Below are 27,365 nucleotides of genomic sequence, written 5' to 3'. Positions count from 1 at the left end.
CACACACTACCTGAGGAGATCAATTAGAATTGCTTACTTAAGAAAAATAACTAAAAATCATTAGGACTGCTCTTATTCATTGTGTGCATTTAATTAAATTAATTAACTTATTTCAGTTGTGCGCATTTTAAAAGCATTGACCTTGCAACTCCACTTGAGACATCCTGGCCTAGTGAATCTGTCCTTCTGGGATACTCTGTGTGTTTCTACCTGTATTTAGAATGCCTGGCTTAAAACTCTTAGCTTCCCGAATAGCATTCTGCATCCCGAATGCTCTTAGTTGTCAGTAAAACTGCGCTTGCCTATGCACTCTTCTATTCTTGATTTATAAATAGGTTCAGCTACCTAACAATTAAATATACTATATTTTGCACATTCCTTAAGGAGACATTTAGAGGGCAGATGGCTTTTACTGTCGTGATGCTTTCTGGAATCCATCTTCCTAACTTTCCTAAGTGGGTATGTTTTGAAGGATTGGCGATGAGACTTTTGGTCTCACAGGAAACCTAGTATCAAATTTCTAGCAGATCTTCACAGGGACAGGCCCAGGACCAGCTTATACGTGTCAGAGAAGGTCTGCACTGCATGCTTTATGTTATACATGGCTACACATGCTTGTGGCTGTGAGAAATACCAGTGACAAAGGCAATAAGACACCAGAGAAAAGAAAGATCAGTGGGGTCTGAGAAGGAGACAAAGAGGTAGTCTTAGGTGTGATTAAATATTTGATCAAGTTGAAGGAAGGAGACGGCATGCATAAACCAAGGCTCATGAGAGACGTGCCTGGAAACCTGGAAGGGGACATATGGGGAAAATGGCCTTAGGTTAACCTGTCAGAACTGCGAATTGAATAATAATACTGGGTATTACACAGCATTTTCAGATATGATATTGCATTTATTTCTTTATATAATTCAATGAGGTACGTGGATTAAATATCATCACTCTTTTGTACATGGAGAAAATGATGCGGAGAGAACAAAGAGACTTGTCCCTTAGTTTGGGCACTCCGGCTGCCTCACGTTGCTCTCCTGTACCCAGGGTTGCTTCACCTGACACCAGGGTGGAGAGGAATGAGCTCTGACATCAGAGCCCTCAAAGAGACACAGTTCTAGTCTAGATCCTGCAGCTTACTGGGCGTGACCCTGGGCCCACCTCTTAAGTTCCCAGACTGTTTTCTCATGGTAAATGTAAGGAGTGAGTCTGGACAATCTCTAGAGCGTAGCACAGATGCTCGTTGACCGTAGGATGTAGCCAGTTTGGAAGGAAATACTGAGTAGAGTGTGCACGAGGGGACTGCCTTAGATGGCAGTGAAGTCTGGCAGGACAGAGAGAAAAGGAAGCGTCTGAGGGTGATACGCTGGACTTACAAGCCAAAAGGCCATGTGAATTCATAGTTTGTAGGTAGTGAGTGTGGAAGAATTCAGGAGGCAATTCGGTAAGAATTCAGGAGGCAATTCGGTAAGTTGCCATGTTCAATTAAAAAAAAGACAAGAGAAAGAAAGAACGAACCCAGGTTTGTCCCTTTCCTGTGACCTAGGGCACAAGAAGGCTGAGGAATCCGTTCGGACCAATGGGGGGCTCCACCGAGCGCAGTCTCCGAATCCCCCGAGGGCCGCCCGGCCGCGCACCGCCTCCTCGAGGGGTGGGTCAGGACGGGCGCAGACTGGCAGCCCGCGCCCACGTCCGTTCTCCCCCGCCCCAAGCGCGCTGGCCGCTCTCGCCTCCGCCCCGCCCTCCCACCTCCATTGCCCGGCCCCACCCGCCGCGACTCTCCCTCCTGCAATGTTTAACCGATCCGCAGGCGGGTCGTGGGTGATGCGAATTCCTCGAAGCCTTAAGTAGCTGCCCAGGATTTGAAGTTAGGATCCCCCAAAGGATCCTTGAGGTTCGTGCTCACACCGCCCACCCCTGCCCCAGGGCACAGAGGGCCTAGGGGGCCGTAGGCGGGGAGGACGCCCCCCACTCACCATCCCCGTCCATCTAGGAGCCCAGTTCCATCCCAGTCCCGCCTGTCTGGGCTGACCCGGAGGGGATTTGGGGCGCGGGGCTGGCGGCTGGCTGGGAAGGCGGAGGAGCCGCTGGAGGTGGCGGAGGCAGGTAACTGCAGGCCCGGAGAGGAGGGGGCTGGGCCGGGGCGGAGGCGCCACCGGGCTGCTTGGGCACCTCTGGGGCCCCCGCCCGACCTCCGCCGGCGTAGCCCGGAGTGGGGACGGTGAGTCAGATCTCGGGCACCCGCGGGAGTGTGGAGGGGGTCAAGTCAGGAAATGACATCAGAGGCCTGTGTTTGGGGAGGGGCGGTCCGTGCCCGGCCGGGGCGGCTGGGGCGGGGGGGGGGGGGGTGACGGGGGCGGGAGGACCTTGCTGAAGCCTCCGGCCCCGGGGCAGGATCAGGGCCCCTTCCTGGGGGAGTTTCCTGCCCCGTCCGCCCTCCCCGCCTCTCCCCGCCCCCTCCCCGGGCCGCTCCTTGTATGGTCTCGGCGCCGCTCTCTCCCCGCCCTCTCCCTCCCTCCCTCTTCCCGCGTCCCTCCCCGCCGGGCTGGAGGCGGCTCGGGACCGGGACGCAGAGTCCGCGGACCCGGCTGCGAGGCGGCCACCCGAGACGCGGCGCGCACGCTCCGACCCGCGGTGAGGCGCGGGGAGCCGCTCCGCGGCCGCCCACGGGGTCGGGAGACGGGGGCGCAGAGGGGAGCCGGGCCGGCGAGGGGGTCCTCTGCCCGGCTCGGCGCTGCGTAACCCGGCCACCCACCCCCCGCAGCACGGCCTGGCCATGGCGGCCCCCCGCCCGCCTCGCGCGATCTCCGTCTCGGCTCCAGTTTTTTACGCCCCGCAGAAGAAGTTCGGCCCGGTGGTGGCCCCAAAGCCCAAAGTGAATCCTTTCCGGCCCGGGGACGGCGAGCCTCCCTCGGCCGCTGGGGCCCAACGCGCACAGATGGGCCGCGTGGGCGAGATTCCCCCGCCGCCCCCGGAAGGTATGTGGCCGAGCTTGGGGGCTGGACCTCGGCGGGCGCCGGCCTGGGGGGAGTGGTTTCGGGAATTTGGGGATGTCTGGAGAGGTCGCAGCGGAGGGGGCTGGGCGCAGCCACCGAGTCCCGAGCAGATGTTCTTACCTCATCGTGGAGCTCATGGCTGGGGGCCAGGGCTCCTGGGACTGTTCCAGGTCCCCCGCCTGGGGGTGGGAGGCGGGAATGTGGGGCACGAATCTTCCCCTCTGGGTCCGTTTTCCGAAGTGTAATGGGAGATGTACCACTCCTCGGCTGAGCCCCGGCCTTTCCTGACCCAGTGCTCCCAGGGCGTCCTGCGCCCAGCCCCCCACCCCGTTAACTTCCCGTACGCTCCAGGACCCTCGAGAGAGTTATTGGGTTAGGGGTTAGAGCTGCTGCTTCAAGGAAGGGAACTTGAAGGAAGCGTAGAGGGGTCCCTGCTGACTGCCCTCTCTTTCCTTCCAACACCAGACTTTCCCCTACCGCCTCCTCCTGTGCTTGGGGAGGCCGACGACGCCGAGGGCGCTCTGGGAGGTGCCTTCCCCCCTCCCCCTCCCCCGATCGAGGAACCGTTTCCCCCTGCGCCTTTGGAGGAGGAGATCTTCCCTTCCCCACCGCCTCCGCTAGTGGAGGAGGGAGGGCCTGAGGCCCCCATACAGCTCCCACCACAGGTATGGAGGCCTGGGAGAGGCAGCTACAGTGGACACCCCAAGGAAAGGAGAGGAGGGTCCTCTCCGCTGACCTCCCCGCATCTCTGCCCTCATGGGGGGTGGGGTGGCAGTGGAGAACTGGGATGGGTGCTCTGACCCCTGACCCTCTAGCCCAGGGAGAAGGTGAGCAGTATTGATCTGGAGATCGACTCTCTGTCTTCGTTGCTGGATGACATGACCAAGAATGATCCCTTCAAAGCCCGGGTAAGGGGCAGGAGAGTAGGAAAGGCAGGGCAGGGAGGAAGGGCATGGGGATGGAGTTATGGAGGGCAGTAGCCTCTCTAAGGCACTTCTCTCTCCCCTCTGCCTTCCCTTGCAGGTGTCATCTGGATATGTACTCCCACCGGTCACCACTCCATTCGTTTCCAAGTCCAGTTCTAAGCCTGCAACTGGGGGCACAGCACCCCTGCCTCCCTGGAAGTCCCCTGCTAGCTCCCAGCCTCTGTTGCAGACTCAGCCTCAGAGCCAGACACATTTCCACGTGCAGTCCCAGCCCCAGGCCCAGGCCCAGGCCCAGGCCCAGGCCCAGGCCCAGCCTCAGGTCCAGCTGCATGTCCAGCCCCAGCCGCAGCCTGTGCCTTTGGCTAACACCCAGCCCCGAGGTCCCCCTGCCCCATCTCCAACCCCTAAGTTTTCTCCAGTGACTCCCAAGTTTACTCCTGTGGCTTCCAAGTTCAGCGCTGGAGCTCCAGGTGGATCCGGGTCACAGCCCACTCAGAAGTTGGGGCCCCCTGAAGCTCCCTCTTCCACTGGCACAGGCTCCTCTCAGCCCCCCAGCTTCACCTATGCTCAGCAGAAGGAGAAGCCCCAGGTGCAGGAGAAGCAGCACGCAGTGCCCCCGCCGGCTCCAAACCAAAACCAGGTGAGGGAGGGTGGGAAGACCAGGCTGACACCAGGGGGCTGGGGGCAGGGCTAAGTCAGGAGCCCGAGAACGAGGAGGACGGTGGTCCCGGAAAGTGGGGTGGGTGTGGGGTGGTGGGATAGGAGTTTTCAGCCTCTGCGGTTGGAATGGTGGGACAATGGCAAGAGAAAGCGCTTCTGGAGGAGAGCCTGGCAGGGTCTGGGGCTGGGTGGGGCCCGACTGGGAGTCAGGGGGAGCACACAGGCTCTGAGTTAGGAGGAGGATTTGGTCGACCTTCCCTTGCGCCCTGCCCCAGGAGGTTGAAGAGGAGGGATGAGATCATCACCAGTCCAACTTCAGATCTTCCCCCTTCTTGGAGTCTTGAGTTAATCTCTGCTCCTCTGAGTGCTTTCACTGCCTGAGGGCCCATCTGGTGATAAGAGTCACTGGTAAACACTGGCCGAGCCAGCCAGCTTCTGCTCAGTGCCAGGCACTGTGCTCTGTACTCGGGAGGGAAGAGATCGCAAAGAGGTTGAGCCCGAGGGCGTCAGTGGACCTGGGATAGAATTGTGGCTCCCAAGACCCCAGGCAAGTTAGGTGAACTTTGAGCCTCAGTTCACTATCCATCCTTAACGATGGTTGGGAAGGTTAAGTGAGCTAAAGTGTGGAAAGTGCTGTGGGTCTGTATCCAGCACGTGGACGCCCAGCGCAGAACAGTTATCACTCCTGCCTGTGGATGCCCAGCGCAGAACAGCTATCACTCCTGCCTGACCATTCCTGCCTTCCAGCTCAGGAGGCTGACCTTCTGGGTTGATGGGACCCTGCCAGTCATCTATCTAGTCCAACCAGCCACGGAGTTAACTGACCGCATGGATGTCTGTGTGTGTACAGGCACAGGGTAGGAAGAGATGCCAAGTGCCAATGAGTTTTGCAGAATCCTGTGTTACAGGAACTCCAAACAGGGAGCCAGTGTTGAGGCTGGGAAGTTAGGAAAAGGCATCATGGTGCCACTGTGCCTTGAAGGCTGGTGGGACTTGAGAATCCAGAGAGGAGCGGGACAGGCATTCGGGTGGGAACAGCATGAACAAAGCTCAGGGGCACAGATACACCAGGGGTGTCTGGAGGGTAGCAAGTGGAAGGTCCCTGTGGGGAAATTACGGAGCCATGCTTAGAGAGGTGGGAGGGCGCTTAGTGGGAAGGAGATGAAATAGCGCACCCAGGGAGCCTGTGGGTCCTGGAGAGGCAGTAATGATTTCTGAGGTGGTGTGTGTCTGGGTGGGGAGGTCTGGTGACAGCCGTGCTTTTGGAAAAGTTTTTCCAGCAGAGGTGTGGCCTAGACGCAGGAGGTCAGCGACGTGTGGGGATTCACTCCTGAGCGGCAGTAACATTAGGCCGGGAGAGGAGAGCTTTTACAGAGGAAGAGCCTCCAGGCTCAGTAACTGACGCAGTTGCGAGAGGAGGGGGAGGGGTTAAAAAAAAAAAAGCCCTGGTGTGTTGGGGAATGACAGTGTTGCTGACAAAATAGAGAAGTCCAGAAGGGGAAATGGTGTGGACCGGAAGAGGTGGGTCCGGCTGTCAGCCGTCGGGCAACAGGTTCCAGGAGGACCTTCTTTCAGCTGGAACTGTCATTCAGTTAGCAGTGGGGGATGGGGTGGCAGGAGAGGGCCTGGGCTTGCGGTGCGCATACGTGCGTTGGTTGTGTGTGGTGATACTGAAGGCCCGGGGACACTTACACAGGAGGGACCGGGTCCCTGGGAAGAACCTTGGACCAGGGGGAAGAACGGCAGGAGGAGGAGAGTCACAGGTCGGGGTGGCATCTCAGAGAAGAGGATGATGGCCGAGGAGCTCTTCAGTGGGGGTCTGAGAAGCGTGATGACTAAAATAAGGCCGGAGATTGGATGATTCGGAAGCCATGTCCTGTGGTGGGGACAGAGTTGAGCAGAGTGGATGGTGAGAAAGTGCAGTTGCCAGAGAGGCCTGTTCTCAGAGGTTGGCAGGGAGAGGAAGGCGCGCGCGTGTGTGTGTGTGTGTGTGTGTGTGTGTGTGTGTGTGTGTGTGTAGGGCTGACAGTAGGGGAGGAGGGCTCGGGTATGGGTGGGAACCAGGGGGGAGAAGCCCGTGGAAGAGGGGTTCTTCTGCCTGAGAGCGGGGAGCAGAGCACTGCTGGTGACCGCCCCGCCCCCAGGGCTTTCCCAGCCCAGAGACCCTGGACGGTGTGGCCGCAGTCTTGGGCAGAGAGGAGCGAGAGGGAGCTCGAGCCGGCCAGCTCCCAGCTCCTCGCTCACGTAGGAGGTGAGGTCATCCGTGAGAGCCAGGGCGCGACGACGCAGTCGGGGGCTGGAGGAGATGCAAGGGTTTGGAACAGCTGCCATGGGGAAGGCGACTGGGAACCCACAGGAGCCAAATACCAGGCAGCCGAGCTGAGGCTGGAGGGCCGGAGGGCGCTGCCGTGTTTGGTGAACTCCCTCTGCAGCATTCGGGGATCTCTCCACCTACTTTCCGCAGTTGGGAGGCAGAAGCAGGAAGCCGGTGGTGGCGTGACCCAGGGTTGAGATTGGATCAGATAAGCGACGGTGGCTGAAGGTGGCAAGAGTGGCCATGAGAGCCTTGTAGGAGTCGATGGTCGAGGGGCTGGGCTTCAGGGGAGGCAAGCCAGAATGGCTGGATGCAGAAGGCGCGTGGAGAGGGTTGCGAGTCAGAGGAACCAAAGCCTTTCTGAGCAGGTTCGTTTAGTAGATGTGGATGGGAAAAGGGGGAGGAGGTGATGGTTGGGAGGTCACGCCCAGGGTCTTGGAGGCAGAGACCAATAAATCTCAGGTCCAGGGTGTCCCATGGTGGAAGGTGCCTGAGCTGGAGGGACGTTTGGAGCTGTTGGAGTTGCAGAGGTCTGAGTGCCATGCATGTTGAAGCTGGGACATCGGTGCTCGCAGGCAGAGAGGGAAAACAGTGGCTGGATTGGTGTGTCGTGGGGGAGCGTGGGTACCCAAGGAGGGCTGATGTTTGAATAGTTCATACTTCCAAAGAATGGAAGAGGCATTTAAGTGGCACCAGAGAGAAAGGACTGGCTGTGTCCTCTTTGTCTGTCCCCGAGAAGGGATGACTGGGAGAGGAAAAGGTGAAGCTTACATAGAAGAGGGGGCTTACAGGGGACTTACACAGTCAGCTACAGGCAGGAGGTAGCAGGAGTCCGTGGGGAAAATGGCTGAGAGCTGGAGCATCAATGGATCTGTGCTTCCCCGGGCGGATGCAACTCTCCATGCAGACAGGTGTGAGGGTGGTAGAGCCAGGGCTGAGGGGAAGGTGGCCACGGGAGGAGGGAGCTGGGAGGCTTTGAGTTCCGGGTGTTAGGGGAGTGAAGGCATGGGCAGGTAGAGCATTCAGTATCGGGGGCCTCGGTCCCGGGTGGACTTAGTAATGGAGACCCACCCAGCATTCCCGTGGGACCACGTCCTGGAAATGCTGCTACAGGCCAGACAGCCCCTGCAGCGCCTCCTCCCGGGAGATCTCAGGGTTCCTGGCACTGCCCCCCTAACCTCACCCCCACCCCCAGTCTCCAGCTGTCTCAGGATCCCCTAACAGGAGGGCTAGGCTGGCCTAGAGAGTGGCTCTTCTCTGAGGCCTACTGGGGAGGGACCGGGGTCAGGTGGTCCAGGAACCCCCTCTAAGGAGGGACCCCAGGACCTCTTCGTGGGAGCTGCGGGCTGGGCTCCTGCAGACAGCCCTGGGGTTTAACCTGACTCCCGCCTGTGTTGTATCCTCACGCTGACAGGGGCTGCTCGGCAGCCGGCGGGACGGGTAGGTGTGTGCGCGCGTGTGGGTGCACACGCCATCGCGTGCCGGTCTCTTCACGGGGGCCATGTCCCAGCATGCTCTGTGGAGTTGACGCGTGGCCTGGTGTGTTCAGTGCTTCGGTGACCTGCGCTGCTGTGTGCGTGGCCTGCGTCCGCTCCGTCCTTCTGGCCTGCCTGTGACTGCCCAGGGGCTCCGGGCAAAGCGGGTGGAAGTGTCGTCCTCTTCCCCTTCCTTGTGTGGTGCTGGGCCTTGGGGAGGGAGGACAAGCAGCCTTTTGGGTCCAGCCAACTTGAGTATCTGGGAAACGGGAGGGGAGCTGGTCCTTTTTGAAAGGAAGGAAGTGGGTAAGGCCGCTGGGGCGGGTCCTTGGAGGGCGTGACCCTTCAGAGAGTGTGAGGAAAGTGTTGGGGTTGCAGGTGCGCTCCTCTGGGGCCCCAGGAGCCTTGACTCTGAAAGAGGTAGAGGAGCTGGAGCAGCTGACGCAGCAGCTGATGCAGGACATGGAGCATCCTCAGAGGCAGAACGTGGCCGCCAGCGGTGAGCCCCCGCCCACCCGCAGGGACATCTCCTCCGTTCCCGTGCTTTCCGCTGTCTGTGGTTCCACTCCCCTCCCAGGCCAGCTCAGCCCCTGCAAGCTTCATGCCCGTCGTCCCATTCCCTTCTGTCTCCGCGGCTTTCCCAGAGTCCTGTGGCCGGTGTCACCAGCCCCTGGCATGTGCTCAACCCGCGGTGCGCGCTCTGGGGCAGCTGTTCCACATCGCCTGCTTTACCTGCCATCAGTGTGAGCAGCGGCTGCAGGGGCAGCAGTTCTACAGCCTGGAGGGGGCGCCGTACTGTGAGGGCTGCTATACTGTGAGTCACGGTCGGGCTGGGGACACCCGGGGGCTCAGCCCGGGCTGGGGGTGGGGGGTGGGGTGGGGGGCGAGCGTGGGGCAGACGTGCCCTGGCAGCCAGCCTGTGGGTGCCAGCTCCCTGCCAGCCTCCTGCTGCTGCCTCCTCAGGACACCCTGGAGAAGTGCAACGCCTGCGGGCAGCCCATCACTGACCGCATGCTGAGGGCCACAGGCAAGGCCTACCACCCGCAGTGCTTCACCTGTGTGGTCTGCGCCTGCCCCCTCGAGGGCACCGCCTTCATCGTGGACCCGGCCAACCGGCCCCACTGCGTCCCCGACTACCACAGGTGAGGATCCTCCACCCCCCGCCGGGCACTTCTCTGGGCGCCAGCCCCCATATTTCTGGGAGCCAGGCTGCCCCCTGACCCCAAGACGGCTCCAAACCCCTGGACTTGCTTTCTGTCCCCGCATCCTGTCTGTAGACAGCAGAGACCAGTTCTTTTGGACTGAGCTGTCCGGCGGCCTTTGGCCTGGGTAGCGAGTCTTGCTGCTGGCTCGTCCCCTTCCCCCGGCCCGTGGCTCTCTTTGTGTTGGGTGTGGTCTTGCATTCAGCACTTGTGCTGCAGTGACTTCACCTCACACACAGGCTGGATTCCAAAAGTTCCTTTGGAGATCAGCTGTTTGGAACTCGGGTTTCCCCTTAGAAACGGTGTTTACGAGGTGGCGACTTGCTCAGGCCACTGGCAGAATCCCGTGATGTAGCTAAAGGGCGAGAGCAGGGACGCTGCGGACTCGGATTCCCACCTCTGAGTGTGTGGGAGGTGTACGTTTCAGGGCTCCGCCTTGGGTGGCCAGCACGTCACACCCCTCTGTGCCCCTCAGCATTTGGGCAGAGGCAGCCACGTGGTGCGGGGTAGGCGAGGGGCAGGGTTCCAGGTGTGGGGTCCCAGGTATGGGATCCTCTGGGGGTGCTTTCTGCAGGAGCTGCAGGGTGGGTGTGGCAGGGGGTAAGGACCAGTCTGCCATCTCATTTCCCTGCACTCTTGGGGGCAGCGCCGGTGCCCCTCGCCCCCATTCTGACTCGTACCCGGCTCTCTGCCCCACAGGCAGTATGCCCCCAGGTGCTCCGTCTGCACAGAGCCCATCATGCCCGAGCCTGGCCGAGAGGAGACCGTGCGTGTGGTCGCTCTGGACAAGAACTTCCATATGAAGTGCTACAAGTGTGAGGTCGGCCATCACTCCGGCCCCCTGGGGATGGGAGGTGGTGGGACGCTGCTCACCAACTGAGCGATGGACAGCGCCCGTCCCTGGAGTAAATCAGTGCTGCAATTTTGAGGGTGGACAGAGATGGCATCCACGCCCGCCCAGCAGAGATGCTTCCCTGTCACTCCAGGACAGCAGGGTGTGGGTCCTCTGTGAGGTCACTGAGTTGCCGATAAACCAGGAAAGGGGACCGACCGATGGGAGAGAAGCGTGTTGTTTTGTCTTAGTAGGGCTGGGGGTCTCAGTGAGGTTAAAGGAGAGTCAGAATAGAGGTGAGACAGGTGGGAGAGGCCGCACATCCTTTATTGGGGTGGGCGCCTCGGAAGCGGCTCTACCCACTGCCCGTCCTCCTGGGGAGAGTCCTAGGGGACAACAGTGAAAGTGTGGTGATGGAGGCGGGGATAGGAGTGGAGGCGGCTGTGATTTGGGGGACACAGACAACGAGAGCATGGCTGAGCCATGAAGCATCCGGCCTTCCTAATTTAAAGAGGGGAGGTGGGGTGCTTAGGGGGCCTCCCCGCCAGTGCACTCTTTTTCCTTCTCCCAGGACTGTGGGAAGCCACTGTCCATCGAGGCGGATGACAACGGCTGCTTCCCCTTGGATGGCCATGTGCTCTGCCGAAAATGCCACACCACCAGAGCCCAGACCTGAGTGAGGACTGGCTCCCTTCTTGACTGCAAATCCATTCCCCATTAGCAGACCGCCCACAATGAGAACACCTCCCCCCTTCACCCTCCCCACAGTTAATTTTTGATGTCAAGCCCCTCCCTCCATGCCGGACCCCACCCCAGTATCCCTTGTGCCCTGATCCAGGGCCCCACCCAACATGGCCTAGGGCTGCAGAGTCCCAGCCCTGGGGTCCAGTTCTCCCCGATCCTGCAGGGACCACCCACCATCGTCTAGGTACCCCACCTGAGGGGGCACCAGACTGAGCGCTGCTGCTTTCACTGCTGCACCGATGCCCTCAGCTGGCCCTCGAGCAGCCTCTTATTCTGCTTGCTGAGGGCCAGGAAACGCCCTGACCTGCTGGGAGCCTGTGGACGTTCCCACCCACCCCTGTCCTGCCAGGTTGTGGCTACAGCTACAAATAAAAGGTGTTTTCCAGAATTCTTAGCAGTTGACTCTTTTGTGCCTACAGCCCTTGAGGGTGAGATGGAGGAGAGAGAGGGATAAAAACCCTGGGGTAAAGTTGAAAATTCAGCTTCTGTTTATTTACAAAAATATATATGTATATGTATATAATATATATTAAACCCTCCCCCAGCTCCCACAATTATCTTTTTACTTCTACCCACCACCCCCGCCCCCCCCCACCCCCCCGCCGCCTTTTTAAAACAATAGGCTTCCTGGCTCCAGAGGCAGTTCCTCAGGGAAGGGTGGACAGCAGCAGCACCAAAGTCCTACAGGTCGAGGGACCGTGGTCCCATCCGTGCTCCCTGAGGACAGGGTGGGTGAGGGGAAGGCTCAGTCCTTGAACCCCTGAATACTGCAGAGAATGCGCTTCTGGTGTGCCGGCTGGGTGATCCCCATCTGCGCCAGGTCCCTGTGGGCAAGGAGAGGGAATCGGTGAGTCTTGGGCCTCAAACCCCAGCAGGCGTCCCCGGCCCGGGCCCCCAGGGTCCTCACTCGGCCGTCAGATCCAGCACACACTCCATGGTGTCCAGCCCGGCGGAGTGGAAGTGTAGGATGTAGCGTTTCATTCGGATGGACTCCAGCCATTCAGCCACGCTCCGGTAGGGGATCCCATCTGAGCCACTCAAGCTGGGCAAGCGAAGGGTCACCCTGTGGGACATGGGCTGCCTCAGTCCCATGCAGGGGGATGCAGGGCTTCCCTGAAACCGGCGCTCTGCCTCTCTGCATCTGCAGGCAGCATTCAAGTTGGCTGTCTGAGCGCAGAGATTATCTAGACTTTGTGGATTAGCCCGGCCATTGTCAGTGAACCCACTTCCTGGCCGGTTTCCTGGCAACAGCAAGGGGCAGGCTGACAGTCCCGCTGCGCCGACAGACCTGGGGCAAGCGGCAGCCTTGCAGGTCCAAACGGAAGGTACCACCAGCCCACGTGCACTGCAGTGGCCAGCTTTGGGCAACCGATGGGGGCCAGTAAAGACATGAAGTATCAACTGTCCCAGCTGAGAGGAAGCAGGGACATGAGGTGAGCAGAGGCCCTGGAAGGCCAGTGTGGTCTCGGCTTTTTCCAGGGTGGCCCCCCGAGTTCTGGGAGCAGGCCCCTGCTCGCCACCTCCAACCCTGGCTGTTATTCTTGCACTCTGACACCCACAATACAATGAGTGTTCCTGTCCTAAAGCCAGCCAGAGCCAGAAACCATTAGTAAAGTAAATCTGCTGGGGGAAAATATCCAGCATTCCAGAAAGATTAGCACATGCGGTCTCCAGTGTATAAGGGAGCTGTGCTCCAAAAGACAGTTCCAAAAGTTGGAACTCGGAGCACATTTTCTCCCAGAAACAAGTTTATATATGGTGGTTTGATACAGAGGCCAGCACGCCAGGGCTGCTTTACCCGATAAAGCATTTGAAGCCTTGCCCGTCTCTCCCATCTTACCACCCCCCCCCCCCCCCCCCCCCCCCCGCCGCAAACAGTTGATTCTCCATATTCTGGCAGTGTTTTTGGTAAAACGCAATGATCATGTCCCTCCCATAGACAGACAGTTTTAAAAAATTGGTCAGTAGTTCTCTAGGCTCAGGATAGAGTCCAAACTTCTCTGCACCCTGCGCTATTTGCAATTGGCATGCCCTCAGTTCCCCAACCCTTGCTGGCTACAGGATCCGGGCGCCTTCCCAGATCCCACAAGGTTGCCCCTCTCAGTCACAACACGCATCCCCCGTCTGCCTCTTGTTGGTTTCTCTGTCTTCCCTACCCCATTCTAAGTGACCAAGCTCACTGGAGCGGGTATCAGGTTGGCAGCTGCTTATATGTACTTTGCATCTTAGCGTGTTTGCCTCCCATCTTCCATCCAACAAGAGCTATCGAGGGCGAGACACCGCATCTCCTCCATCAGAGCGCTGTCTTCCCAAAGGTGCAGATTTTGGGCTGCCTCCTATGCCGGACTCTGTTGGGAGCTCCACAGGCCCAGCGCTTGGTGGATGTGGCCAAATGTCCATTTCCGTTCTCCTAGATCTGCCCTCCCCGGGGTGGTTACCTGGGATCAAAGTTGGCAATGGTTCGCAGGGAGTGGGGGTTGGCATGCAGATGCTCCAGCTGTGCCTTCAGCTGGTGGAAGGGGGGCCGATGGGCACAGTCATGGGCCCAGCAGTTCTTCATGAGTTCATAGAGGCGGGCAGGGCAGTCCACGGGCGGGGGCAGCCGGTACCCATCCTCAATGCTCTTCATTACCTGCAGCGAGGAAGAGGGTAAGAAGCTAACCCGGCAGGCCACGAGGAAGCTCTGTTCACATGAGATCGTTGTAGTGGAGCCTCTAGACCCCCTGACCAGGATGGCCATAGTCAAGACAACAGGGCATGAGGTGAAGGGGACGAGAGTGGATAGGAATGCAGACAAACTGTGGGTCAGAAAGAAGAAATGAGGCCATTGGCAGGAAAGGGCCGTGGAGGATTTGGGGAGGGGATGAGATGTGTGAGAAACACCTGGGCTCACCTCCTGATTGCTCATCTCCCCATAGGGCTTGTCCCCAAAGCTGAGCACCTCCCACATCACGATCCCAAAGCTCCACACGTCGCTGGCCGTGGTGAAGATCCGGTGGGCAATGGCTTCGGGGGCTGTCCAACGGATGGGGATCTTTCCTCCCTAATAGGGCACGTGGGGCAGAAGGCTGATGTGTTTCAGGGCACAGAAGTGCATGGGAAGTTATTGTGTCCACATGAGCGTGCATCGTGTACTGTGTACATACTGACTGTATGCACGGCATGTAAGTGTGTGTGTGTGTCTGAGTGTGTATGGGATAAGTACAAGTCTCTAACCTGGGTTTCATAGGTGCCATCAAAGTTGTCCAGGAGGCGGGTCAGGCCAAAGTCAGACACCTTGCAGCACAGGTTCTGACTCACCAAGATGTTCCTGGCGGCCAGGTCCCGGTGGACATAACTGTGGTCACTGAGGTAGTTCATGCCAGATGCTATGCCCTGCAGCATGGCCACCAGCTGCCCAGGGACCAGCTGGTCCTCCCGTTCCTGCAGCAGGGAGTGGGCAAGTTAGGGGATGGGCTGGGTCTCCTCTTCCTGGACCCAGAGCCAATGCCCGGGGCTCCGTGGCTCATCCCCCTTCCAAGCTGGTCCTCCGCCCTCCTTACCCTCAGGAAGGCATCCAGGGCTCCGTTCTGCATAAACTCCGTGATGATCATGATGGGCTTTCCTGAGACACAAAGCACACATCACACGGCAGCCTCCACCCCGTCTCCACCCAGAACCACACTTCCTGCCTCTGACAGCACATCTCCCTCCACTTCCGGTAGCCTCACCCCTCCTCTACCACTCCCTCCCCGCACGCTCTTGGACACCACCCCTCGTCGTACTCTTTGTGACAACGCCTTCCAGGTGCAGAACGTGCGGGTGGTTGAACTGGCCCATGATAGTTGCCTCTCGAAGGAAGATCCACCACTGGCCATCGGGAGATGTGTCTTTCAAGGTCTTAATGGCCACAGTCTTGGCACCCTGGCTGGGGATTCTCAGGGACCCTCGATATACTTCCCCAAACTCTCCTGGGTGGAAAGAAAACAGGGTCATGGCCAGGTGCATTGTCAGGCTCCCCAGGGGGACAGGCAGCGATATCTCCAGTCTTCCAGTTCCCTTTTCTTCTCTGGACCAGAGGATCAGAAACATGGTGTACCTTCCTCCCTGAGACAAGGGCTTGGCTGTACTTCCCAGGGCCAGGGGCCGGGAGTCTGGAACAGGAGTGCAGCTTTGCAAACTGTTCGGCACTGTCTCCCCAGTTAGCAGAGCTCTGATACTCAGGAGGTGCTGGGTGAGTGGGGGTCATGCAGTGGGGCTGGGTTCTGTTCACGAAGGGCAGGCTGGTCAGGGCCAGTACACAAGTGACCGGGGAGGCTGACCACTGCCGCCTCTCTTCCGCAAGCTCCTCCGGTCACTTGGCCACACAATCAGCAAAGACACTGCTGAGCTTTGTTCTCTGTTCAGATCCATTTTCCCTGGTGACCCAAGGGATCGGGGCAGCCCAAGGACACCGGGCCCCTGGTGGGGTGGAATGTGCGGCTAGGGAGGCTCTGAATCCCTCCCATTTTCGGGAACCATCTGAGAACAGCCTGAGCCTGGGCACAGCGACCCCCCTCCTGACAAAGATGATGTGTTTAACGCTTTTTATCAGAAATTCCATAACCACAGAAGCAGATGGTGCAGGAGGCGGGAGCTGCTCCAGGACACCTGATAAGGGGGTTAAAACATGAACACAGTGGTTGCAGGACACGGGGTAGAGCAGGGAGGAAACTCATCTGGGAGCTCTTGGGCCAGAGGAGAGGCCGGCTGGGCTCCACTGGGAAGGGCCGGAAGGAAGGGGCCTGCTGGCCTCTGTGTGCTGCCCCACAGGCAGAGGGGACCACAGGGCTCACCTTCCCCTATGACGGTGTCCACAACCAGCCAGGCCGGGTTGAGCTCCTGGGTGAGGTCCAGGGCTCCCTGGGCAGGGTCCTCATATGCCTGGAGGTCCACGTAAGGCTTCAGCCACAGCTTGTCCTCTGCGGGGAGAACAGAGAGGGCTCAGCCCAACTCCAGGGCTCAGGAGTACTGGGGGGAGGGGGAGGGAGGGGCCGGCAGACCCCGGTGTTCATTCTTCTGTTCCCCGAGGAGTCCTGTCCTGGCTGAAGTGAAAGACAGTCTCTATCCTCAGCAAAGACGTCTGCATAGCGCAGCCATTCCTCCTGCTATCTACATGCAAAGCTCGTGTGTCCTCACCATCCAGGGCCCAGAGCTGGGGCCCGGAACACAGACCCGAAAGCCGTGTTCACGGCCTCAAGTTGCCCAATCGTCCCATGGCTCATTGACCCTAATTCCTCGCCTCCCCCCCCCGCCCCCCGCTGCTCACCGTACTCCTCCGGTCACTCCCTCCAGTCACTCACAGCTCGTTCACATTCCCAGACAAGCCTCGCTCCCGCTCTGTTACTTGGACGGCCCCTAGACTCCCCCTTTTGTGGGGTACCTAATGAGGTGACCAGCAGGAAGCCCACATGCCTGGGAGGGCTTCAGGGAGCCTGCGGGCAGTCACCCTCCCAGACAGCCTCAGCCCACAGACCCAGCCAGGGAGGATGAGGAAGGCTTGCCCGGAGCCCGGGTGCCGGTGCAGTGGCACCGACAGCTAACGGGCGATTGCACAGAGCCTCCGGGGGACTGTCAGTACGAAGTTAATTAACCAAAGTTAATTAAGTAGCAAAACACAAGAGCCCTGGGGACGAGAGAGCCCACCTGTGCCCCCAGAGTTGTCCTAGCAAATGTGGGTCCCTTGGTCCCGTCCCAGTGGCGCCTCCCAACACACACATGTGTGCACACACAGGTGCTCCTGGCTCACCTCTGTCCCCATCAGCGACACAATCACGCTGCCTCTGCCGCCTCTGGTGCCGTCGCCGCTGAGCTTTCCTGTGAGGGTTGGGGACCAGGTTCTTCAGGGGCCCAGGACCACCTCCGGGGCCCAAACGTGCTGCAGCTGATTTCCCCAGAAATGGCAGGGGGTGGGGAGCGGGTGGTGCGGGGACACTTTGGTACTAGGGGGTGGGAGGGCTGCTGGGCTGCATTCAGCAGCTTCTGCCAGGGCAAAGGGACCCAGGGTGGTGGAAGCGGGGGTGGGGTGGGGGGGGCAGGAACAGCACCTGGAACGGAAGACAAGCATTCCGAGAAGCAGAGCTACACCCAGCAGCAGCCCAAAGATGATGGCCACGATCTCTCCTCCAGTCACGACCCTGGAAACTATAGGCACATGGGGTGAAGAAGTCTGGGGGTGCTCAGAGCCCCCAGGGATGATGGAGGCTGGCAGGGCACACGGTGTGTGTGTGTGTGTGTGTGTGTGTGTGTGTGTGTGTGTGTGTGAGGCGGTCTCTCGGTGGCTTTGGGTGTGCATTCCCCAACCAGGGAGATAGGTGTGAGCGTGGGTGAGAGAGCCCGCGGAAAGGGCCCCACCCAGGGGGCACCAGCTTGCTTGGTCTGTCAATGGACACTAACCTGAGGGGTTAGGAGAGGGGACAGGATGCTGGCTGGCGGTATACAGCACCAGAATGTGTGTCTGAGGAGGAGGTGTGGTGTGACTCTGCACGGGGCCATCCGCCCAGGCAGCGTCTATGTGTGTGCGTGCCTGCGTGCGTCTGTGTGCATGTGTGTGCGTGTGTGTGTGTGTGCGTGGACGAGGAAGGAAGATCACTGACTGGAACAGGGTCTGAGAAACCTCAGGGGGATGACAGTCGCATGTGTGTTTGGGACAGAACACAGAGTAACCCACCCACCTGGTGGGCTGGTCCGAAACTCATGGTCAGGGGAGAAGGGGCCAGGGCCCAGGGGGGTCATCGTCCGGACTCTGACGGTGTACGTGGTGTCTGGCTGCAGTTCAGTCAGCAAAACCCGGGGCTCTAGAACCATCTGGTACCGTTCTTCATCCTGTGGATGGGGACTCGTGTTACCTGGGCCGTGCCAAACCAGACCTGGTGGAGGAGAAGGGCAGTCCTGGGAACACGTGTGAGGGGTGGGCTGCGGAGTGATCAGGGTAGGGCTCTTCAGAGGGCTCTGTCCTGAGAAAGCCACATGGTTCACTGCGGGCAGCTTTCTCCCATCCGGCGCCCCAGGAGAGGAACGCTGGAGGTGCTCCGCCGTGAGCTCACCTGGTTCAACACGTGCAGCTCGTAGCTGAGGTTCCCCCCAGGGCTGCGAGGCCGGGACGCCGCCCAGGTCAGCTCCAGCTGCCGTGGCGCCTTCTTCACCAGCCTCACGGACAAGCCTGACAGGGTCACTGTGAGTCCAGAGGGAGGAAATCACTCAAGAAGCCGCTCCTTGCTTCCTGCTGGTCAATTTGTCCCTGGGGTCCTCAGCCCTCCGGTCTCCTCCAGGCCCTGCTGGCCCCCCAGACCCCTCACCTGCATGCCCCATGCTGATGCTGAGTGAGGCGCTGGCGGGCTTGGAGGCACCCAGCTCCGACACTCCATTCTGGGCTTCAACGTTAAAGGTGTAGTTGGCGTCGGGCTCGAGGCCATCCACGCACACGGCGGCCGTAGTGAGCCCGCTGGGCCCCGGGGAGAAGCGCACGCTTCCCCCGCAGGGCTGGCAGGGCTCCCCGTCCAGCGCTGCTTCCCGACACTGAGAACACCCCACATTGTATCTGACATCCTCGCGTCCCCCCAGGTCTACTGGGGGCTCCCAGCGCAGGGAGAGCTGAGTCCCCGAAACAGAGAAGCTCAGGTTTCGGGGGACTGAGGGGGGGCCTGTGGGAGAAGACAGGCCATCAGTAGGAAGCAGCACGGCCCTCACTGGAGCTGCTGGCCCCTAGCCTTCTCCCAACCCCGATTCTCCAAGTCCTCTGCGGCCTTTGCCCGGAGATTCGATTCCTAGTGGGGAAAAGGTAGCTTAACCGCATCTCTGTGTTCCTCCAGGGAGAGCAGTGGTGCGCGTTTGGGGCCTTTAAGTGGCCGGCACCCTGGATGGTCCCTGATATCTGATAGGCTCTGGAAAGTTCGGACCCCAACACGGGTTAAGCCAAGGTCCTGCGCCTTGTCACAGGCGGCCAGGCCCCGGCCCCGGACTCACGCGTGCATGCTGCGGCGGGGCCCTCCCCAGGAACGCGGTAGTGCCCGCTCTCGCAGGTGCACACGGTGGCCCCTTCAGACTCGGCTGTGCTGTGTTGAGGGCACTTGAGACAACTGGGTGTGTCCACGTCCGCCCTGTAGGAGCCTTTCGGGCAGGCTGGAGAGAGAATGACACAGAGCCAAGGTTGTCCAGTGTTTCACTGGGAGAATCACACCCCTCCCGCAAATCGCTTGTGCTGGGAACACCCCCGCATGTGTCTCCCTAGGGCCTTGGGACACTCCGTTTAAAAATCACTGAGATGGGCTTCCCTGGTGGCACAGTGGTTGAGAGTCCGCCTGCCGATGCAGGGGACACGGGTTCGTGCCCTGGTCCAGGAAGATCCCACATGCTGCGGAGCAGCTGGGCCCGTGAGCCATGGCCGCTGGGCCTGCGCGTCCGGAGCCTGTGCTCCGCAATGGGAGAGGCCACAACAGTGAGAGGCCTGCGTACCGCAAAAAAAAAACCAAAAAACAAAACAAAACTGAGATGGAGCGTCGGCTTCCTTTCTTCCCTTGGCACCCGGTAGACCCTCCCCCGAGTGGTCCCTCCAGGTTCTTACCACCTCTTGGAGTCTCCTTACCGAGGCAGCCCTCAACACCGCCGCTGCTGCCTTCCTCGTAGCCAGGCTCACAGTGGCACCGCCCCACTGGCACCAACCACTGGCCGTCGGGGCTGCAGTGCATGCGGGGTGCACCCGAGGGGCCAGGGGTGACGTGGGCGTGGGGCAAGCAGGTCCCTGCCACTTCGGCCAACCCGCCTGGTCCAGGGAGAGTGTTGGGGAATTGGGCCAAGCCGTGCACAGTCTCAGGGCAGCGCTGGTAGAAGACCCGGACAGACACCAGGGCCACACAGGCGCCCGGGTTGTGGAAAGCGAGGTAGAGGCCTCGGCGGGTCAGGTGGCCCAAGGAGCAGCGCTCCACGTTCAGTTTCATGGCTCCAGACGCGAGGTCTCGAATGGTGAAGCTCTGGTCTGCAGCCACTGTGGTTACCTGGGAAGAAGGGTGCGGAAGAGGGAAAAATGGCAAAGTCGTGCTTCATTCCCACGTAACAGAAACGACTGTTTGCTTAATACTTGGCAGTTTACACAGGCATAAACAGAGGGCTGATTACACGGGAGCTACCGAGCCAAGCATTTGTATGTGCATTACACGGTCGAGTCCATGCAGTAATCCTACAAGGCGGGATGCATCACCTTCCTCATTTGACAGATAAAGAAACTAAGGCTGAGAGAAGTTGAAGACCTCGAACAAGACGATACAGCTACTACATGGTGGGGCTGGGATTGGAGCCCAGCTGTGGGACGCTACAGCCCAGATAATTTCCACTATTCAAAGGTGCCAACGAGGTGATCAGTTATAAAGTGCGTCACCATTAATTTATTACTAATAACAAACTTTACAACAGCTGCTCTTTGGAAAAAAATGAGAGTCCATCCTCTAATATGTTCCCTTCTCTTTTGCATTCCAGTATGTTTTCTTGAGTAGGAAAGAGAGGGAAGGGATTAAAAAGTAGCCTGCAGAGAACTGTCTTCCTACACAACTCTAGGGATACTCATGGGCGTGTGTCACACACGAATGTAGTGAGCATGGACGGAAAAGTCCAAATACCTCTCCCCTGCCTCCACCATGCCATGCTCTTATCTCAGTGGATGCTTGTAAAAGCCTCTCGAGTAGATGAGGCTGACAGTCATACTATTAATAATAAAATATTATTATCACTCCTTTAAGACAACGAAAAACAGCCCAGAGAGGTTAAGTGACACGCCCCATGTCAGGACGCAGCTGAAAAGGTGCTCAAATCCAGACCTTCTGGTTTCTAGTCCCACATTCTTTCCACTATTCCACACCTACGCTCTCTTCCTGTTTCTGCCACCTTCTCTTTTTCTGAGTGGAATGGGGTCATGGAAGGGAGTGGGGCAAGGATCAGTGTCAGGGCTGAAAGGGCCCTGAGGGGTAGAAGCACCTTCTGGAACAGGGGCCGCCGGAGCTGAATGCCCACATCCTGGTCACTCTCCATGTACAGGAGGTTGAAGGTCTCTTTGCAGCCCAGAGGCCCAGCTTCCCCGGGGAAACTCTTGCAGTCCCGCACAGTGAACTGCAGCTCCACGTGGACACGCGAGGCCTCCTCCCCCCGGTAGATCCAATTGGAGCGAAGCCAGTGGTCAGTGTCTCTGCTTTCTTGCACTGGGCAGTCCTGGTACATGTACAGTGGTGTCCCGTTCAGTATCTGCTGCACCTCACTCCACTGCGAGAGGAAAACGAGTGTCAGCCTCCAAGCCATCATCACCTGTTCCCCAAATGCTCAATTTCTAGAATGGATGGCGAGGAAGCTGGTGTCAGAGATGCCCAGGTTCACGCTACTTGTCCTGCCCTCTCCCCACCCCATGGCCCCAGGATAGTAGGTTAAATGTTTAGGGTCGGAGATTTCTTCGGATATAGCATGGGCAAGACAACACCCCCTTGACAACCCCGGCCAGCTCTGGACCCTTCGATGAGCCCCTCCAACTGCAAGAATATGAGCACCATTTTTACCCTCAGCAGAGCTGTCAGGTACCCCAAAGGCAGATTTTTGTAGCAAAAGCTCATGCACAAAAACTTTCTGCCTATTTGTTCAGAGACGAGGAGACAGCGTTTAATATTAAGGCCTCTGACCTTTGGAGGGTGAGAGCAAGCATAAAACTCTTCTGTAGGAGGGAATCTCACTCTCTACAAAATTCCTTCCAGTTACAGCCACTATCAAAAGTAACAACGGGGGCTTCCCTGGTGGCGCAGTGGTTGAGAGTCCACCTGCTGTTGCAGGGGACGCGGGTTCGTGCCCTGGTCCGGGAAGATCCCACATGTCGCGGAGCGGCTGGGCCCGTGAGCCATGGCCGCTGAGCCTGCGCGTCCGGAGCCTGTGCCCCGCTACGGGAGAGGCCGCAACAGTGAGAGGCCCGCGTACCGCAAAAAAGAATTTAAATAAAATAAAATAAAAATTAAAAAATATCAACAACGGAAAGAGTTGGTTGGACCCCTAGATACCATCCAGACCATCCTTAAGTTCTTTTACATTTAATCTTAATAATAATAACGGCCAGCAATAATGTAGCACTTACCATGGGCCAGTCACTATTCTAAGCACTTTCGATGAGGAAACTGAGTCACAGTGAGGTTAAAGGACACATTGCCCAAGGCACCAGCTATTAAGAGGAGGAGCTGGGAGGTGCACCCAGACACTCTAAGTTCCAGAGTTTATGCTCTTAATCATTATGCCTCTATGTGCTTATTACAAAAAGTCAAAGAATAAAAACTTACATATAACAAGAAGTGAAAGTCCTCCCATCCACCCATCCATTCTTAACAACTTGGAGTAAAACTTTCCAGATCATTTTCAGTGCCTCTAGAGAAACATTTGAATGTTTTTTTTCGTGTGCGTGTGTTTTTAACATAATTTTTAAAAATATACAAGTGTTACTCTGTAACTTACTTCTTTTTTTTATAACGAATAAAAAGTCTTTGAAAGATGTCCACAAGAGTATATGGAGCTACCTAATTTTTTTTTAGCAATCCATAAAATAGTATCCCACTGTATGGATGTACCATAATCTATTTAATCATTCCTCTATTGTTGGACATTTAAGTAACTTCTAGTGATTGTTTACTTTTTAAGTAAACATGTACAGATTCCTGTAAGATTTCTATAGACCTGCTGTATCAAAGGGTAAATATAGTACAAATTTTATAAGAAGATACTGCCAGACTGTCCTCCACAGAGGCTTTATCAATTTACACTTTCACAATGCAGGAGGGCGCATTTTCTCAAAACCTCATCAACAGGGGATATTAATGAGCTTTTTACTTTTGGCAATCTTATGGACAGAACAGCTTCTGGCCATTGTAATGTACCTTTCTTTGAGGAGGAGGTTGTGCGTTTCTCTTTTGTTCATTGTCTATTTGTATTTTTATGCAGTTACATATTTATAACTTTGCCTGATATTCTACTGCTATCTTCCGAGTGTTCATTTGGATCTTTTTTTCGTTTTTACATTATAGACATTAATCATTTGCTCGAAATGCGTATTTCATATATTTTCTCCGTCATGCCATTTAATTTTGCTAATGATGTCTGTGATGTTGACATACTTTTAAAATTTTTACATAATACCATTTATCTTCTTTCCTTTTTGTGTTGTGTATTTTGCTTGGGAAGCCCTCCCATCCCAAACTTATAAAGATCTTCTATATTTCTCCTAAGATTCTTTTAGGTTTGGTTTTTAGGTTTAGACTTTAATCTTCCTAGAATTAATTTTGTTGTCTGTAGAGTGTGAAGATGTAACTTTATCTTCTTCCTTTTTTTTAAAAAAAATTATGGACACCAAATTGTCAGTTTATTGACTAGTCTATACTTTCCACATTGATTTGCAATTCCAGTGTTATCACATACTAAAATCTCTAATATGCGGGTTTGTTTGGGGACTTTCTATTCTGTTCCATTGACCTGAATATTCTCGTGCAATGCCAAATGTTTTAATTATAATTGATGTACTGTATGGTACGTTCTGATATCTGGTAGGACAAGTTTCCTATTTCATTCTTCTTTTTTCAAAAGAATTCTCAGACATTCTTAAGTATATTCTCTGCCAGATGAACTTAAGAAGCTCTCAAATTCTATAAAATATTCCATTGATATTTTGGTTGCAACTCCCTTATTTTATAAAGAAGAGGCTGAGGCCCATAGAAAGTTCACTTTCCCAAGGGTTTTCATTGCTACTCGCAGCTTTGGAGGGTGAGAAAAAGCACCCTTAACTAAAGTCTGGGGTGGCATGGGGGCAGGGGCAGAAGTATATGTTGCTGTGAGGCATGTATTTTTGTACTACGTTAGGGAGTTCAAAGATCAGACAAGGGTTGTCCAGGCTGCAGTGATAGAAGGCACCTAGAGCCTGTTCTTAGGAAGAAGCTGTGATGGGGAAGCCGGAGTGGAAGGCTTGGGGTGAAGGTCAGGTGGAAAGGTGGTGCGGGGTTCACGCGCAGCTCATTAGCTAGACCACCAGGGCTGCAGCTGGACCAGGGGCAGCAGATGTTCCCAGCTATGACTCCCAGCTATGACTCGCCTCCCCCAGTTCCAGCAGTGACAGATGGGGGAGAAGCAGCTGCCCAGGATCAGCAACAAGGATCCTTTCACTTACCGCTTTGGATGCTGGCTACTACATAGATACATTCTGGGGAGCGCGAATCTGAATGTGTGTGTGTGTGTGTGTGTGTGTGTGTTTTGAAAAGATGGGGAGGGGTAGAGGGGGAACAAGGCAGACAGTGGGAATGTGACTGCTGCTGTCTCCTTGCTTTCCTAGTACAAAGCTGTTTAGCCTGAGCTGCAAAAGGGGCCTTGCTTCCACTGCAGCCCAATTAGGGAAGAGCTATTTGGGTGGGGTGGCAGGGGAGGCCTGTGGGAGCCAGCAGACGGACCTGCAGCCCTCACTGTGGAGTGATTAGCTGCTTTATGAGATGAGGTGCCTATCAGAGCTGGCCTAATCCAGGATTTTCTGAGCAGCCCCTCCTGTAGGATACATTATGGTTTAGTCTATTCATTCTAATTACAGGCCACTCCATGGGAGAGCCGAGTGGAGCCAGGGCCCTAGGACTCCGAGGGAAAGAAAGCAAGTAACCCCAATCCCAGAAATACAGGCTGGATTCCTCCTGGAGTAGGAAAGAGAAAAGGGAACACCCAGAGAACAGGGTCTAGGACCAGAGGGAAGAGGCCTGAGGCCAGAGTCCTGGAGGCTGCAGCACCTGCGGAGGCTCCTGTGTTTCCAGGGCCAGCTCTGCTGAGTGACAGAAAGGTGCTCTATGGGACTCACAAGATCCTACCTCCGCTCACTGGGTCTTCGGAATATCCAAGGAGGGAAGGGGCTTGAAATGCATGGTGTGCCTGGGCTGGGGAAGGCGGGGGAGGTGTCAAGGGCTGAGGGACCTCTAATGGGGCAGCTTTTAACTCTGGGAGAGTCAAAGACCCTTTGAAGAATTTGATGAAAACTCTGGTTCTCTTCTCCAGGAAAAAAAAAAAAAAAAGTCCACATACAGCTACACAACTTCGAATACTCTTTTATGGGGTTTCCAGACCCCCTGAAACCTGTCTATGCAACTCCATTGGGATGGACGGACCTCAGATTGAGGACACTCTTCTATGTTTGGGTCTCAGCTCTCAACCATCCCAGGGATGGTCCATTCTCTTCCCAGGAGGTGTCACTCTCATCTTCCCCCAGGTCCTCACAAGTATTCAGCCCTCCCTCGCTGGGGCAGGGAGAGGAGGAGCCAGGCTTTGAATCGGTCCCCATGGGGTGAAGCCTGACCCCCCCCCCCCAAGGCTCCACACATTCAGGAGGCTCTGATTCACCTCCCCTCCCCTCCCCCTCCCAGAGGAGACACTTCCAGTGTTTCCTGCTCTTTTCTACGTTCCTCCACCCACCTCACCACCCCATTTCACACTGGCCTTCAGCCTTGAGCCACCCTAGGTCCTTCCCTCCCCTGACACTTACCCCATCCTCTGGGGGATCCAGCAGCCAGCCCAGCTCTCCCTGTGCCTTGCTAGTATCCATCAGAGTGACTGAAGGTGGAGAGAAAGGGGGCCTGTCATCTCTGGGGGAGAAGACCCCCCGCACACGTGCAACCCACATTCCTCTTCCTGGGCCCCCCAGCCCCAAGGCTTCAGCATCCCGTTAACAGCTATGAGTTCCTGAGATTTAGGGGAGGAAACCCGCCCAGGGAGGAGGAGTGAAGGGCTACGATGATTAGTCTGTCTTCCTCCCGAGTGTGAAGGGAGGAAAGCAGAGTGGGGCAAGGGTTGGAGCGCTGGACTTTTGACCAAAGTCAACGCAGGAAGCGTTAGGAAGAGCAGCCCCAGAGAGGACGGGCAGCCTCTCACTCAGCGGGGCTGGTGCAGCCTGGGGGACCCATCAGCAGCAGAACTGGAAGGGCGGATGGGCGAGAGAGGAGCTCAGCCTCTGGGGGGTCATGAGTGGGCTGGGTGTGGACAGGGGACTTGGGAGGGGGGTCCTGGGTGCAGGGGCTCCCTCCCCCTGGCAAAGGGCCTGACTTGCCCCTGATTGGGGGTGTGGACTGGGGGTAGAGACAGAGCGGAGAGTCCAGGAAGCGGGGGTAGTAGGGTCAGAGAGCATGCAAGGGTCCACATGGAAGGCTTGACCCCTGCTTTCCGGAGCCCCTGCCTCCCGAGTACCTAACCCATCCCCCAGCGGCCTAGGTTGGCATAAAGCGACTTCCACTTCTGACTTCAGAGGGTTCAGATCTCTGGGTTGGGCGCCTGAGGCCGGGGCTGCCTGGGAATGAGGGGTCCCCACCATTGCTGGGGTAGGAGGTCTGGACGCTGCTTCTGCCAGAAACTCACTCCCCACCCCCAGGAGAAAACTGCTGGCCAGCCGGGGCGGGGGTGACTGACCAGGGAAAGCAGCTGTTTGGGGTTAAAGACCAAAGACTGGCCTGGCCAGTCGATCGCCTGGCAGCCGGGCAAAACAAGAGCGCTGGAGAGGGGCTCTTGGAGAGGGCCTCCTCAGGAATGCCGACTCCAGGAGGAGGGGGAGGGGCGGGGCGGGGGTCGGTACCTTCCATGGCGCGCGCCCCCGGGGGCAGCGGGGCGCAGAGAAGCAGCAGCAGCCCGAGCCCCAGGGGCCAGCGCCGCTCCATGGCACGGGGCCGGGACCTGGGACCGAGGCCCGGACGGCTGGGCCTGGGTGCGAGGACTGGGAGAGCAGGGCCGGCCGGACAGGGGCGGGGGGCGGGGCCAGAGCCCGGGGCGGAGTCCAGGCCTCACCTGGATCACCTTCTTAAAGGGACAGTAGGGCAGGAAGGAAACTTGTAAAACAGGTAATAAACTTCAAAAAGCGGAGGCGTCTTGACCGGAATGAGACTGCGGGCGCCGCCTAGTGGGTGGGATCGGGAATTGACTCACCCAGTGCTAATGCTAACCCTAAACCCAACCCTGTCTCGATCCAGCCTTTCGCCTAATTCTACCTCGAATTTGTATTCCTCCCTCTCCCTTTCTTCAGGGCCCAGCACTGTAATAGACACAGAGGAAGGCCGGGTAAGAGGCACATCTTGACGTTCCCGTCGGGGAGGCTTGGATGACCATAATGCAAGGCGAGGTTGGTTGGCAGACGAAGCAGGCCCAGCCGGGAGCACACTGAGTCTCCCGGGAGTAGACTGTGTGAGCC

The 27,365-nt window shown here is 57.3% G+C and overlaps 2 protein-coding genes across 5 annotated transcripts; one reads left to right on the top strand and one right to left on the bottom strand.

The window, feature by feature from the left end:
* Positions 1-1,745: 1,745 nt before the first annotated feature.
* On the top strand, positions 1,746-11,531 carry ZYX (zyxin). 3 transcript variants are annotated; one of them, XM_032642428.1, is made up of 11 exons: positions 1,746-1,888; positions 1,988-2,100; positions 2,759-2,972; positions 3,456-3,655; positions 3,806-3,898; positions 4,014-4,556; positions 8,744-8,864; positions 9,010-9,179; positions 9,329-9,507; positions 10,267-10,387; positions 10,971-11,531. In XM_032642428.1, the coding sequence occupies exons 3-11, from the start codon at positions 2,771-2,773 to the stop codon at positions 11,073-11,075; spliced, it is 1,734 nt and encodes a 577-aa protein (XP_032498319.1). In that variant the 5' UTR covers positions 1,746-1,888; positions 1,988-2,100; positions 2,759-2,770; the 3' UTR covers positions 11,076-11,531. The 3 variants fall into 3 exon arrangements, with proteins under 3 accessions (XP_032498319.1, XP_032498320.1, XP_032498318.1); XM_032642429.1 differs by lacking the exon at positions 1,988-2,100 and having other exon boundaries at positions 1,760-1,888; XM_032642427.1 differs by lacking the exons at positions 1,746-1,888; positions 1,988-2,100 and adding an exon at positions 2,470-2,628.
* A 95-nt stretch (positions 11,532-11,626) lies between these two features.
* EPHA1 (EPH receptor A1) lies at positions 11,627-26,897 on the bottom strand. Of its 2 annotated transcripts, none has more exons than XM_032642423.1 (18): positions 26,757-26,897; positions 25,677-25,744; positions 21,128-21,409; positions 19,746-20,154; positions 19,127-19,282; positions 18,460-18,804; positions 18,208-18,335; positions 17,836-17,986; positions 17,209-17,305; positions 16,911-16,978; positions 15,958-16,083; positions 14,908-15,093; positions 14,686-14,747; positions 14,360-14,566; positions 14,037-14,186; positions 13,582-13,775; positions 12,051-12,206; positions 11,627-11,967 (listed from the first exon to the last, which is right to left on the bottom strand). In XM_032642423.1, the coding sequence occupies exons 1-18, from the start codon at positions 26,836-26,838 to the stop codon at positions 11,889-11,891; spliced, it is 2,946 nt and encodes a 981-aa protein (XP_032498314.1). In that variant the 5' UTR covers positions 26,839-26,897; the 3' UTR covers positions 11,627-11,888. The 2 variants fall into 2 exon arrangements, with proteins under 2 accessions (XP_032498314.1, XP_032498316.1); XM_032642425.1 differs by having other exon boundaries at positions 11,744-11,967; positions 18,460-18,534.
* Positions 26,898-27,365: the final 468 nt, after the last annotated feature.

Source organism: Phocoena sinus, chromosome 9 (assembly GCF_008692025.1).
Source record: "Phocoena sinus isolate mPhoSin1 chromosome 9, mPhoSin1.pri, whole genome shotgun sequence".
Taxonomy (NCBI): domain Eukaryota; kingdom Metazoa; phylum Chordata; class Mammalia; order Artiodactyla; family Phocoenidae; genus Phocoena; species Phocoena sinus.
This window is presented reverse-complemented; position numbering and strand designations above follow the sequence as displayed.